The following is a 15,158-nucleotide window of genomic DNA, read 5'->3' as shown; positions in this document are numbered from 1 at the left end:
AGATGATCGGATTATAGTTATAGCTCGAAGATTCGCAGCTGTCTTCCTTCAACTTGTTGCAAATGTTTTCTGTGAGATTCTGATTCTTGTTATTATTAGCAATATTTATTTAATTCTTTAAGTTCCGCATTTCTTTCATATAATTATATTCAAACAGCAGAATCCATTTTTTTCTTTTGTTATGTGTATATATAAGTACATTGGAAACAAAAAATTTTGTTGCATTAACAAAAGTTCTGTTTGAAAATAAATGAAACATAATTATTGTTGGATCTACTAAAATTCCTTTTAATGCAATGCATCTTGTTTGCACAACAAATCAGTTGTTTGTGCAAAGAAAATATTTGTTGCATTAAAAGGAATTCTGGTAGATTCAACCAGTAATTCTGTTTCGTAGATTTTCGAACAGAATTTTTATTAATGCAACAAAAATTTTTTCCAGTGTACATAATGGAACATATTTTAAAAATTTTCAATAATTTTTCATTTTGCAAATCTCTTTCGGATAATACGATATATGGACATATATCTAAGAATTTGCCAAAAATAATATCAAATTGATCTCTTTCGCGGTAATATTTGCAATAAGATCATATCTTACATCAATGTCAACAATGTCAGATTGTAAACCGTATTATTGGCAATATAATTATGTATTATACATCGATGTTTGCAATAATTCGCGTTAATTCAATTTGCATATACAATATGTCAAAATATATGCAATAATATAAATAATATCATATCATGTTTGGTAGATTTTGCACAAGATCAACATTGTTAATTATCAATATATCTAGAGACATTGGATTATAAATGAACTTGTTGCTAACGTATGTTTCTCTTGGCATTTGTGCGCGATAGTGCGCATCATATGTTACACGTTAACGGCAAATGCGACTAACAAAAAAAATGGTTACGATGCTACATTGTTGGCGCGGATTAACGTCTTGAACCTTATCGCGTATAAACAGCTGTGGCTATATTTAGACATTATGTGGATCAATGTTATCATATTTCGTCACCATTTGATAAAAGCGAATGTTTTATTGTTTGAATTAACACAAATTCAGTCTAATCACGTTCTAAACGACTACCATTCGCATAACTCCTGCGGCAAGTAAATATTTTTTATCAAAATATCTGTATTTCCAAAATATAACACTTTTTCTAGAACAGCGTTTCAATAATATTTGGTATTGACGCGTCGATATTTAGATTAGATTCGACTAAATATTGCAAGATATTTATCTTTCATATTTTCATTATTCCGTGTTTGTATCATTATTGATCATGTTTTGTTGTATATATTTTTTTCTTAACTTTATATAAAATAAATCTAAATGTATAAGTAAATAAAAACAGAATCATAACTTTTAATGATTAGCACATATGTGATTTCATCACATGATGTCATGTTAACTTTAGATTAGGAAGCTTCGTCAACCACCAACAGCTCTGACCGTCCGCAAGAGACGCGTCAGAAAGACGATAAAAAATAAATATTGCATGCGGCAATAAATCGAGGTTGTTCCCCGAGATTAATTCCTTACCTGATCGTTGTCTTGTTGATCTTGGCCGTAAGTGGGAGTATCACCATTAGGGGTAGTGGCGGCGGAGGGTCGTTGTGACGTTGACAAGTTGATCGCACCGTCTCCGTCTGTGTCATGATCCATTATGCCATCGTCCTGAAATCACGATCATCGTTACGTCAGTATTCTCTCGTGCACAGAACTCGATTATAAATGGCGCGTATTTCCAGAAGAACTTGCTAGTAGTGTATCTTCCTACCGACACATTGTTTAATATATTAAAATACTATATTTCCATATTATATATATGATAATTTATTTCAATATTATAATACTTAATAAGATTATCATGTTTTTCATCGAATATGAATTGCTTTAATATATAATATAATATGATCATATAATTATACATTTTCCTTTGCAGTAGCAATAAATCTTCCGATACCTGATTTATCAAGTGTGATATAAATTATATATGTACATATCATTTAACATAAAATCTCTCATGTTATATAAATATTAAAGATAGAAAAATAGAAAGAGAGAATATTAAAAATATGTATATAATAAAGCTGCGCACAGGTACACAAAAAATGGTATGTACAGTGTAAAATCTATATTTTAAGCATATTCGATCATAATCTCAGAGCTCACTAATCGTGATGAGATCTCGAAACATGCACTCTTATCCGACATTGCCCTCACGAGAGCCTCACGGTTTTAGATCGAATTCTGACGCACGTGATTCCACCCACTCGACGCAAGAGAAACAATGTTTCACAGTTGCGGAAAGCTAATAATACATACTTTCCCGGAAATTCGTAACACATCGTGCTAAGATCTTCTGTTAAATTCATGCTAAGATTCTGCTTCCCATCATAAGTAGAGTATAATACACAATACCTACAAGGTTATTGTAAATATTTCGGAGTACGCATCAAACGATGGTTCAGGCGCGTATAAATAACTCATAAAGCACGTCGTAATATTGCGCGCGAAATATATAAAGCATGTGCACACATATTCATGAGAGAGTTTAAAATAAAATAAATTATGTAACATTTGAAAATTTAATTAATTGCAAGTTTAAAGAAAAATTACATTTGCATTAAAGCATGAAAAATAAATGTCTTATACGTTATTCTATCGCTTTCGCGTGTGTGCAAAATAGAGGAATGTCCAAAAATCATTATATTAACATATTAATTATCCAAACTAGTCATGCAATATTCCTTCACGGATCTCACCGTGCTAAATAAAAAAAAATCAATCTTTTTCCAAGAAAGGAATAATTACAAGCGACACGCAACCCGTTAATTAAACATCATTCGCTTATGTGAAATTCCATAGCTAGAAAAGATACGTTTGGAGGAAAAAATACGTAATCAAGCGTCGCATAATTAATACCTATTCACAATATCGATTATTCGCGACGACACATTCACGACTAATATCACGGTGTACGCCTAAAGTCCTCTGAGACGATCGCTTAATTAATTCTTAATTAATGTACGCGCACACACCGCGAAAATTCAATCAAAATTCCTTACATCCGCTCCGATCCGCTGGCAGTGGCGTTGCAGTCCATGGGACAACGTTAACAATACACTTTTGAAAGAAGACAGATCTGCCGTTTCCGGCATCAAAATCCACGGGCCACTGCTCCGAAACTTCACGCGGCGGACGGCATTTCCGGTCCCGATTATTACAACAGGGCGGCGTCACAGACACTCGCGCTTGTGTCCATTGTAAACATCCGGTGTGTAGCGCGCGGAAAAGCCGCGACGGAAGTCGCTTCCGCGATTGTCTCACAAAAAAAAGCACCGATTTCACACACGTTTCTCGCACTGCATCCAGGAAACGGCACTTTGAACCTCCTTCTTCGCGAAACCCGGCGTCACTCGCGATGGAAGGGGAGAGGGTTAAGTCGAAAACGCACCCCCTCACAAATGGAACGGTGAACAGATAAAAAAAAGAAGGGGAACATACACCAAGAAGAGGACGGAAAGAGAGAGAAAGAGCGCGCGCGTTCTTGGATTCGCGTAAAGAAGAAGACGAAAGTCAACGTTAGCGCGCCAACCGAGTAGAACGAGGACTAAACACTAAAAGCGGCACAGACATACCAAGCAGCCCGACCGGGCTGTTGCTTATTGTGTAAATATAAACAAATATAGTTGAAACCAACCAACAGGCCTGCTTTCAGTTTCTCCCCTTCCCCCGCAACCTCCCCAACCGCCACAGTCCTCCGCTCGCTCAATGTGTGTACCCTACCTTCTTCTCCTTCATGTCCCCCATTCCCCTCCTCGTGCATCCCCTCTACGCGGCACGTCCAAAGAGTTTCCTCCCCTCGTCCCGCTTAGACACCCACCCTTCGCTTCGTCCCTGACCCCACTGCCGCCAGGCAAACCACTACATCATATGCGGCACATCGTGGTCTGACTCGTCTTACCATATGTTCGGTTTCTCCTTCTCTTTCCTGTGCTCTCCGACTATATCCTTTTTTTTCTCTTTTCCCCCCTTTTCTCTCTCTCTCTCTCTCCCTCTCTTTGGCTTTCTCTCTTTTTATGCCCGCGCATCACACATCGCCGACTCGTCACACACTGTCGCCGAAGTTGGTGGGTTGCAGGAGAGATCTTTAGGGTTCCTTTTTTTTTATCTTTCGTGAAATGCCTTTACGGAGGAAGGAAGCGACGACCCAAGTGCGTTTTTTTCCGATACTTCTGGCGTATGTTTTTTGTGAGAATAGCTATATAATTATTGGGAACCAATTTACGTGCCAAAGTTCTACTATGAATCAATTGGGAATTGGTTTATACCAAGAGAAATATAAGATACTTTCCAAGTGTTTTTCAATGAAAATTTTTTTAATGTTTTTTAATTGTGATATTATCAATATTTCAGAAAAGAATTTCTTCGAATAATTAAAATCATTCTGCTTCTTTTTTTCCGCGAGGAAACTTGAAGAAATCGAAGAAAGAGTGCGTATTTGATTTATTTTTAGTGTGCATATGAATTTACTAATTGTTTACTTTGATATAAGATGGCATAAAGAAATTTATTTGTTCATGGATTGACGTCAACGGAAGCTTCACAGAAATTTTAATATATTCCATTCATTAAATGAAAATACTGTTCATTCAAGATGCTCACATATACCTGTTTCGTTGTAATTCCAGTGTTTATAACTCATGTCCTATAATGACATCAGGACATCAAAATAAACTCACTTTACGAACAAATATCTATTAAGTAGAGATGTTGAAATTTCTTCTGCCATACCTCCATTTATCACTTTGACAAACGCGTGTTTGGATAGTGTGTTTTCTTTCACTGCACAATTAAACGTAAGTCTTTAAAATGCAATCTGAATTTTATTAATTAAACAGTCAATTAAATGATACGAAAGTAGTTTCCATAAAGATAGCTTTTAATAATAGAATCTTTATGATACCGACACATTATGCACCGATGAAGAATATAATCTCTTACTTTACGATAAGGATTTCACGACGACTCCAACTCACGTTTCGCGAAAAGAAACGAAGTGGACGGTGCAAGTATGGAAATTCTCTATTCTTTGGTTAGCTAAGTATATATACGCGCGAAAGGCTGTACACACGAGTGATAAATACGCGTGTACACACGTGTTGCCTGACGCAACCTGAACCACCGGCTCGAGTTTGTACAAGCAAACCGGAAATGGGGGACAAAATGTTCCTCGAAACGATGTGTCCTTAAATATTCCTTTCACTCGTGCTTCTCAGCTCCTCGACAATTATACGATGTAGAGCGATACCGTACTGTTGTACCTGTTGTGGAAAAGCCGAAGACGAAAACACACGTGCTCTCGAGAATTACTACATCGTGTATATATGTACATTCGTTTCGGACGAATTTGTTATTATACGGTGACACGATAGCGTTGCAGGGAATAAATCTTCAATGAAATTACTACGACAATATTTAGACTCTTTAGACATTAACGTTAGAGATAAGTCATTTATATAATAAATAAATAAATTATATATGGTATACGCGGCAAAATTAATTATGAAAATAATAATCTCGTAGTCCAATTTTTAACTCTATTCTTGGAGAAAACTTTGGTGAATAATTTATGTGAATAACTCAGTAGTGTGTAAGTAAAAATTTATAATGTATAAAATTTATATATATATATATAATTTTATTAGAATCGAAACCGCTTAAATTTTCTAGAGGTAAAAAGGTATATTGAACATTTTAAAATACTTTCTCTCAAACTCGTCAATATTTCGTTGAAAAATTTAATACAAACCTACTTCACAGAGTACTTGAATAAATAACATAAAGCTGAAGCCGAAGTTGGGAGGCGACTAACCTGCATAAATTCCCGGGAAAATCCGGCGCTCGCCGTAACGCGAAATTTTCACCGCATTTTCCGCAGCGAAGCTTCATGCCTTCGACTCGCACGTTCTGTGCGTGCGGTTGTGTAGGGAGACCGCGGAATATATAAAAATAAATTCTGCAAAATGCTCGAGAGATGGGAGGTTAACTGCGCGCAAACGAATATAACCGGAATTATACGCCTTGGTGCATAAAGTTCTTATTAAGCAGACTATAAGAGCTTATAACAACGAAAATGCTACCGCGTCTTTTTCTACCAGTTCTTCCCGAAGCACCACCGGGGAGGAAAGTTCGCGCGCGAGTTCGACTTTATTAGATTAGCAATACCAACTATTAAAAGTATTTCAAGCGATTCGGGTTTTAGTCATCCAATGTAGAGGATCTAGGTGCCCATGGAAACATCGCGATGAGCGAACAAAGTCCCATCGTCGGTCCTATGACAACAAAACTGGAGGCAAAAATAGACGCAGCCGGCTCAGGCAGCTTATATACGTCGTATATACTAAATATGTATTTATTAAGTAAACAACGAATGGGCTTTGGTCTTGGGGTACGTCTCGTTTCCTATTTCAATGTGGATAATGCGTCCGGGAATTTTGGGGGGGCTCTGCTTGCGCCATAATGTTGCTTCATAGGAGTGGCCACAGATCATATTTCGAGCGCGCACAAAGTGTGAATATGTGCTTTCTGAGCTAAAAAATTACTTACGTAGTTATTTTGATAAAATGATATAGACACGTTGTGTGTGAGGAAACGGATAAAGTGAATTTTAATTCAAAAGTCTAAAGAAGATTAAGGTAAAAAATTATTTTGAAATAATCTAATTTTATGTGCTATAAAAAACTTAAACTATAACAATTTTATACCATAAATATAATTATATAAGGTATAAAAAATCTATACAGTAAAATGCATAATCTTTCAAGCTGTAAAGATTCTTTTCTTTATGTAAAAAATTAATTAAAGAAAAAAAAATATATATATATATATATATATTATTGATATATACAAAATAATAAATTAATTGATAACATTATTTGGTTTCTCTATTAGCTGCAAGAAATATACAAGATCTGAAGTGACTGAACCATTTAGCGCAAGTGTTCACAATTTGGACAAAATTCTCATCATCTTTATTTGCATTACTTTCCGTTGTTCAAGCAAACATCGTATAATGCGCGGTGAACTTAACTGATTATCATTGTATAACCATGTCATATAAATATATACCGCTAATTTGCATTTAATATAATAGAATAAATGAGACGAGATTAAATAAAGAATAATGTTATACACTCGTTACGGAGCATCGCAAAGCAGTGCAGAGAGGCACGCGTACAGTAGATACAGACAGGCTATTCAGCCGTAAAGAAGGATAATCGTCGAGAGTCGAAGCAAGAAGAGCTAACGAGAGCTCATATATCCCCCATCAAACCGGCAAGGGCGACAAGGTAAACGCGCGTCTTCCCACGTGCTTACGGCTGTTTGAAGTCCATCCCCCGGCATACACGCGCACACCCATCAAGGGTCTGGTTCGCCCCTACTAAATAATAAACGAGAGGATTTACCCCCGTCAGGTCCGCGCGACGGTACATAAAAATACTTGAATCTGAGAAATTAGCGAGCTAACGGGCTGTCGTCCGTTGTGGGTGGCGCGAGAAAGAGGGAGACGAGGGTGTGGGACAAAGTTGAAAGAGGAGAGACAATAAAAGAGGAGACGCTGAAAAAGAGGGAAACGTGGAAGGGGTCGGTCGGCGGAGGCGTTTTCGGTCTCCGTGCGGAGTGGCCAGGAAAAAAGGGTACCTAAAAGGGTTGAATTAATGTCGCGATAAATATATGATTTAAGGTGGAAACGTTTGCAACTCCGGCTAATTTTTTATCTGAGAACCGCGACCGCTCACCGCCGGTGAGGGTTTTTACCCTAGAAAAGCAGGCGCGACGATCTATCCATGGGCGTTGGGCGCCGGCAAAAGAGGGAGGACGAAAGGGAGCTCGAGTAGGAAGAAGAGAGCGCCTCGAATCCACCGCTTATTTCTTTTTTCGGGTAATTTACTGCCGGCGAGAATTTGAGCGGACGCGCGCTTTTTAATAGTTTGCGCCGCCACTCTCGAAGGACCGGTGCTTTTTTTTTTCTTCGCTCCGCCGAGCCTACGCATAGGCTCTTATTAGTCCTTCTATTTATATGTGTGTGTGTATGTGTGTGTGTTGCTCTTTCCTCCCCGTTCGAAAGGACAATGAGGAGGCGTCGCATTCGCGGCCCGGCGGTTACGATGAAAATTACGAGACTATAAAACAAGCATCTATGACGCGCTTTACGTCATTCGACTTGGTGCGCGGCGAATTTTACTACAGATTACTCATCGCTTTTTTTTAGCGCCGTTTAACTTCGCGGATAACGGCGCGAGCGCGGGGTCAATCAGCGACGAAACGATCCTTTTATGCGCCCATAATGCGCTCGCCGCGCTTTTTATATATGTATATAATGCGAGTGTTCCTTGTGATACACGCAAACAAACATCTCGATGTAACAACAGCTCGCAACAGAGAGCAAAAGTCATATATGCGCGCATATCGTTCACGTTTTTATTCAGCATAATAAAATGCATGTTTTTGTTCGTCGATAATGTCTAAGAAAATGAGAATTTCTTGTTTTTCTTAGATATAATGATTCGTTTATTTTCTCCCTGGAGCAATTAATAGTTACATTAAAAATCAAGATCGTAATTTTCTACTTTTTTCATTATTAACTTACCAATTGATATTGATCTTAGTATTATTATGGAATTTATAATGTACCGAGCTTTTATATTTTTTTTTTATAATTTATACAGAAAAAAAAGTACGCGTTTAAAGAGGCAATTAAGTTATTTGAATTTAAATGAGAGGAAATAAGACACACTTGTGTTGTCATAAGTAAAACTAGTCGAGAATATTGCATCTAAGACAGATAATAAATGATACATTTCCTTATGCAAATTTTCATTATAATAAATTGATTCGGCATACGAATGCATTCTGCGAGATGTATTTCAAGATACGAATGCGTTTTATTAAAGCAACTTTTTTGGCAAAGCTTCCGCGCCTCGCCAAAAGGTTCTGAAACAAGAAGAAAGAATTTCTTCGACAGCAGATTCAAGTTATAAATAAATAGGAAACACCTGCGTCGTCACGTCCGTTTACGCGGAAATATTTATCGCAATTGCTATAGCGACGATAAACACGGGCATATACATTTACGTTTGCCACGTTACGAACGATAGCCAACCAAACATTTACATCTGTCTCGTATCGAGACGCGACGCGATAAACACGTTTCCTCGAATCGGAGGAGGAAAACCGGGCATCGTCAGCGTTCGACGACGGTAGCAGAAACGTTTCGTCACGAAAAGCGCAACTCTCTCTCGATATCCACCCCTTTGCGCGCGTAATCGGAGCAGCCTCGCACATACACCCTCTTAGACCAGAATATCCCGGCGGGACCGCAAACACGCGTTTCTCCAATCATCTACGTGGTCTGACGTTAAGCGTCGTTACTCCTACAGTGTCGGATCTCGCGTGTATCAACGGTATACGTGACATCTGGTCCGATCTGAACGATCGCGGAGAAAGGAAAGCGAACCGCCTTCATTTCTCACTGCGAGAGGGAATAAAACGAGGGAAAGAATCTAACAAAAAAAGATCCAAATAAGAAATAAAATACCAATTTCGAAGAAATAGTAGTAGTATTTATACTGTAAGCGAATAAAAAAAATAAACATAAAAATGTAAAAAAAAAAACACACACAGAAGAGTAATAAAGAAGAAAGCATAAAAGGAAGAGCGCAAATAAAGAGACAGTAAGCGAACGGACAGAAAAGTAACGGGACGGTGGGGGCCGGTCGGAGATCATCCGAGAATAACAGAGGGTGTCTGAAGCGAGAAGCAGAAACACGTGGGGAGAGGGTACAGCCACCCTCCAGGAAGCGAAAGGAGCGACGACCGCTTAGGTTTCCGCAGCGTCGACGCTTTTTGGATTAACCGCTCGGACATTAGAATACGGAATTGATATATTATGGTCGTGGACCGCCGTCGGCGGACCGTTTCCTCGACTGTCCACCCGCTGCCACCCCTTCTTCGGTCGCGGAACCGCGGGGGTCAGGCGGATTCACGAAAGAAGGAGGGCGGATGGTCCGGTTACACATACTCTTTAGGCATGACTGCTCGCTGTTCGCATCGTTCATCGCATTATCTCGCCCTCGTAAAACATTCCTTTATAGGTTGCCGAAATGTCCCCCTAGAAGAGAATGAGAGGGAAAAGTAGGCTGATCACTGCACTGTATCGTTACGACGTCTCTTCGTTGTTTACTGTTATAGATACAGGTATCTTTCTTAGCAATTGGAAATAAATAACATTTATATTTATGTGCAATTAATTTACTTCAGTATAACGTATATAATTCTAGTTGTATATAATCTACGTTAAAACTTTTTTTGTTTTTTGAAATGTTGTATTGATCGTCATTAAACATTTGTGATGTATAGTAATGAGATCATTTTAGAAGCTCAAGTTTAGTAAAAAACTGGATAAATTTTTAAATATTCTTTTGCGTCAAAATTAGTTGATAGAAATCATCATGTATTATTCAATATTTGCTTCCTCAAACACGAGTTTAACTTAATTATTACTAAAATCTTAGACAATCAAAAACGTCATTCTTTTTAAAGAGATAACCTATTTTACACCAATTATCATATTTAATAAAAAAAAAATTTTGCGCGATGATTATCTTCTACATTCGAAAATATATATACGCCGACGTGTCTATATATACTTTCGTTGGTATCGCGCGTATTTTTTCAAGTTGATTTATCACGGTGGCGATTAAGGAGGCGGTCTGAAAGCGAACGTTCGGGCCAAGTGAACGTCGATCGGCTCTTTCGACCCGGGTTCGATCGGCTAATGGCCCCCTGTAGACATTAACATTGACGGGAAAGTCGACGGGCGTTTATGTGAGCGTGGCGTTAATTCGGCTTTAAGGCATCCTCCCCCTATATATCCGTGCCGGTGGTTCTCTTGTTAGCATACTTATCATCCGTTCGTGGAATTAAGAGAGCGAGCGAGGTGTCTCCGGATGGTGATGGTACGATGGCACGAAGAAATCGCGCAGCTAGGGTAGAGAAAGACGTTAGGGGATGACTGTCGCGTACAGGGTAGAAGCGAGGATTGGAGCGGGCTGTTGATAATATCAGTCCGAGTGGGATAGGACGGGTATTGGCTGGCGGACTATTGTCGGAGTAATGTTGATTGGATTCAAGACCGAAGGCATTAATCTGCCTTCTTTTATTATGCTACCGAGAGGACCGTTCTCTCTCCCCTGCGTGTCTTTCTTTAGCGAGGATCGTGTCGTCTCCTCCCACCTTTGATACCCACTTACACGAAATACCAAGATTTCCTCTGTTTCAGAAAGAATATTCACCGAGTTTCTTACCTATTCCTATGCCTATATCCGCAGTCGTCATCGATCCGAGATGCTTCGATCGAGGCTTCAAATATGAAGTGTATCTCGGCGACGTTAAAACCTCGTTCGTTCTGGCGATCGCCCAAAATTTCGTCTCTCTACTCTATTTATTGAATATTATCTTCGCTTCGAAAATCTCGATATATTTTTAATCTTTTAAGATTATATATATATAATTTTTGTAAAATTCCCTCTTATCATTAAAAAAATTTTTAATCTATTTTCGCTGCGAGTCAAAATTTGAGTTTACGATTACTGTTTTTTTTTTTTGTATTTCACTACATTAAATTTGTTGTTAAAGCAAAACACATTTAAAGAGTTAATTAAAAAGATTATAGAGAGAATTTAAATTGATGGAAAACAAAAAATAATCAGTTGTATTTTGACATAAAAATGAAGCATTTGAAGTATAACATTATATGATAAAATAAATGATCTCTGACAATGAGTCAAATGAAAATTTAATCTCTAAAAATATTAAACAATGCAATCTTTTATTATCACATCATAAAATTTGAATCCTTCAATTAAGTTTCACCGACCTAATCTCCACGAGATTAACGATGATTTATTAACGTAACTAGATGTATCGCGAAAAAATCGAGCGAACAATAGAGGCATTGCTATCTCGTAGCTTCGGATTTTTCGCTTTAGAAAAGAAGGAGATCCAGATGGATGATCGTAAGTGGTGGACAGTGTCCGATAAGGGCAGCCGTCGGAACGAAAGGGAGGTTCGCGGCGGTTGCCGGTCCTGAAGAATGGACCTCTTTGTTTAGCCGTTTATGGTGGAAGAGATTTAGCCGGATTGCCGTCAACCGATAGCCACCGAGGGTTGAACAGGCGTGGGGGTGGAAAACTCGCACCAATACTCGTCCGCGGTTGACTTCCTCTGTCTTCCCTGCTTTTTACTTCGTCTCCCGTCCTTTTTGCCCGCTTCTTTTCCTCGTACGGCACCTTCCGAGAAGAACTTTTCGGTACGCTTACGAGACGACCCCTCACAATGGCCGGGCATTAGCTGACAACAGAGGTGTGGACACCGGATAGCCCTAACGTCCTTAACACCCGCCCTCGCTTACCCCGCATGATTGGCCGGTCAGCCAGCCGTGCGAAGCGTTTCGCATTTATAGCCAACCCGGCGGATCACCGGGATCTAAATAAAATCTCTGCCCATGCAGAGATAAGAGTAGCGAGATTCGCCGAGGAGCAAATCCTCCTTCGCCAGTTGAAGGAAATGCCGAACGATGTACTCCTACGATTTGTTGATCCTTTACCGAAATAAGATTATCGCAAAGAGGATGAGTAAGGCAAATGTTATATAAAATTTTACGAATTAGGTAAGAGATATCGCTTCTATATCAAATTCAATATTATACTTTTTTATTATTCAATAAACTAGTAAATGAAAGAAGCGATATTAAAAACCTGTTACGTAAGAATACTTATTAATGTAAAATTATGCATATACATAGCAGATTATATGTAATTTTATATATTATATAAATTTTATAAATGTATATTATAATATTCGTAAATATCCTCGCGACTCTTCTCTTGTGCTTCTATTAAAAAATGTTAACATTAATGAGTAAAAGATAGCAATTTAGAAGTAAATCTTGAAATCGAACCAGAAATCCTACACACATCCACGACTAAGCGGTTTTGATACGACCAGATACAGTTATGCAATAATGAGCTAATGTAGGTAATAGGATTATGTCGAAATCTCCTGTAATTGGCCGCTGAAAACGCGAGCTCGGTTTTGCTAATCACCCACTAAAAGGTAACTTTGGACGCTTTACAGTTAAGCTTAAGAGGTTTACTGGACTTTACACGCATACGGAGACTTTACGATTGTTTCCTTTTTTAGAATCATAAGATGCAAAGGTCGGTGATTATCATTTTAGCACAATAGGATTAGTTACACAATCCTATTTACATATATGGACAAAAGACTGTTCCCTTCTCTAGTTTCACAATTAGCATAAAATCGCTTGTATCAAGAAGTTAAGATTATTTCAACCATATCGAACATTATTTTAAACATTAATTTTCTAAAATATCATTAAAAGTAACTTTATGATGTGTTTATAACATTTATATTTCATTCGATTTATATTTAATAAATTATATTAGCTTACAATCTTGTTTAAAAAAATTCAAAGTATTGATGCGTTCCTTTGATTTAAATATACATTTGAATATACAATACATATATATTTACACGAAAGATGAAGACGTAGAAAATATCTTACGAATGTCATGACACGCTCGATAATACGCATATCGCGGAAATACCCTCATTTTGCTGAACATCCGAGAATTGAGAGCAGGGATGAAGCTGCCAGTCGAGGAAAACTCCATAAATCACTGCGGAGGCAGAGGAAACCCAAAGGAGAATAGCACGTATGGATCGCAACTGTGCGAACGTGCGTGTGCTACCGGCAAAAATATACACGTCTATATACGTAGGAGAAACGGATCCTTATTTACTCTAAAAGGTAAAGGGAAAAACCGACCACACCGGTCTCTCTGTTCATCCGTACTTAGATGGCCACTCCCATGAAGCCTGACCGTTCTCACAGTAAATATATCGAAGTGAATTGCAACTTCGTCCCTAATCCAACCCCATGTTTGAGACTTGATCCATAGCATCGCAGTAAATTCGCGCTGAATTTATAAGGACCGCTCCGCCGTCTTCGAAAACATCCTTCTTAATCCATAAATAGATCTTTTCCGACCTGCCGAGTTTTGTCATACAAATTTGCTATTGTAAACGGTGTTCAACAATAATAATTTGTCTAATACTTTTCGAGCAAAATATAAATAACAAAATACTAAAAATTGATTATATTTAGAGATTAATAATATATATTTATTATGTTACATATATATGTTATTTCGATGTTTTTTGGAGCTAACTTAACAGAGATGAGTTTCGGAGCTTCAAAAATATTCACCGATTTATTTAGTAATCGTACTTGAAAAATTCACACCATCTATAAATAAATTCTTACATTCTCAAATCTGTTGGCACACCGATATGTTTTATATATCCATGCTCGTGCGATTGCACGTGCGAGAAAGTTTTCCATTAGCACTTAAAAATCATTCTTCTGTATTCATTTATAATTTTCATTCATTCGTACAAAAAAAATCGATCAGTAATTTTTTTAAATTCCGTTAAATTAGGACATCATAAAAAATCGAAATAACATACTATATATATATATATATATATTAATACACATAATGCAGAAATATAAAAATTGAATCGTTTGTACCTATACGACTTTTTCACAATTAATGTTAGAAATATGAGTTACGTGTGAGTTTGTTGTGCGTAAAACGTTAATACATTTCCAAAGATTTCGTTTTGGTCGATCTGCAATTTTGAAGCAAGTCCAGGTATACAGCGCACAAGTACGGCAAGAATAATTCACCACCCTCGACGAGTATAGCGATGAGAACGAACTACTTTAACCTCCACCTTTTAGCCCGCGAGTTTCGAGGGTGCTCAGCCGTGTAGTGTCAATGAATAAAAATTTGCGGCGAGGGTGGCGTTTGATGCCGATTTTAGAACTTACCCTCCATCCCCATCACTCGCCTCCTACTCTTCGTCAGCGACGGGGACATTACTTTATACTACGGCGCAGGACCCCCGCGAGAGGAGTCATGGCCCACAATCAAGGACGCCCGTGGAGAGGGTAGCCTCGCACTTATTTTCGCCTGACTGCCCGCAACC

General features: G+C 38.1%; 1 protein-coding gene across 1 annotated transcript in view; it reads right to left on the bottom strand.

The window, feature by feature from the left end:
- FoxP (forkhead box transcription factor P) overlaps positions 1–15,158 on the bottom strand; it is a 272,069-nt gene that overhangs the window by 95,249 nt on the left and 161,662 nt on the right. The window contains 1 exon segment of the mRNA XM_085479832.1: positions 1,554–1,688. Within this exon segment, the coding sequence (XP_085335958.1) occupies positions 1,554–1,688 (135 nt within the window).

Source organism: Nylanderia fulva, unplaced genomic scaffold (genome assembly GCF_048542155.1).
Source record: "Nylanderia fulva isolate GAGA-0341 unplaced genomic scaffold, ASM4854215v1 Scaffold13, whole genome shotgun sequence".
Taxonomy (NCBI): domain Eukaryota; kingdom Metazoa; phylum Arthropoda; class Insecta; order Hymenoptera; family Formicidae; genus Nylanderia; species Nylanderia fulva.
The sequence above is the reverse complement of the archived record's forward strand: the minus strand, read 5'-3'. Positions and strand labels throughout refer to the sequence as shown.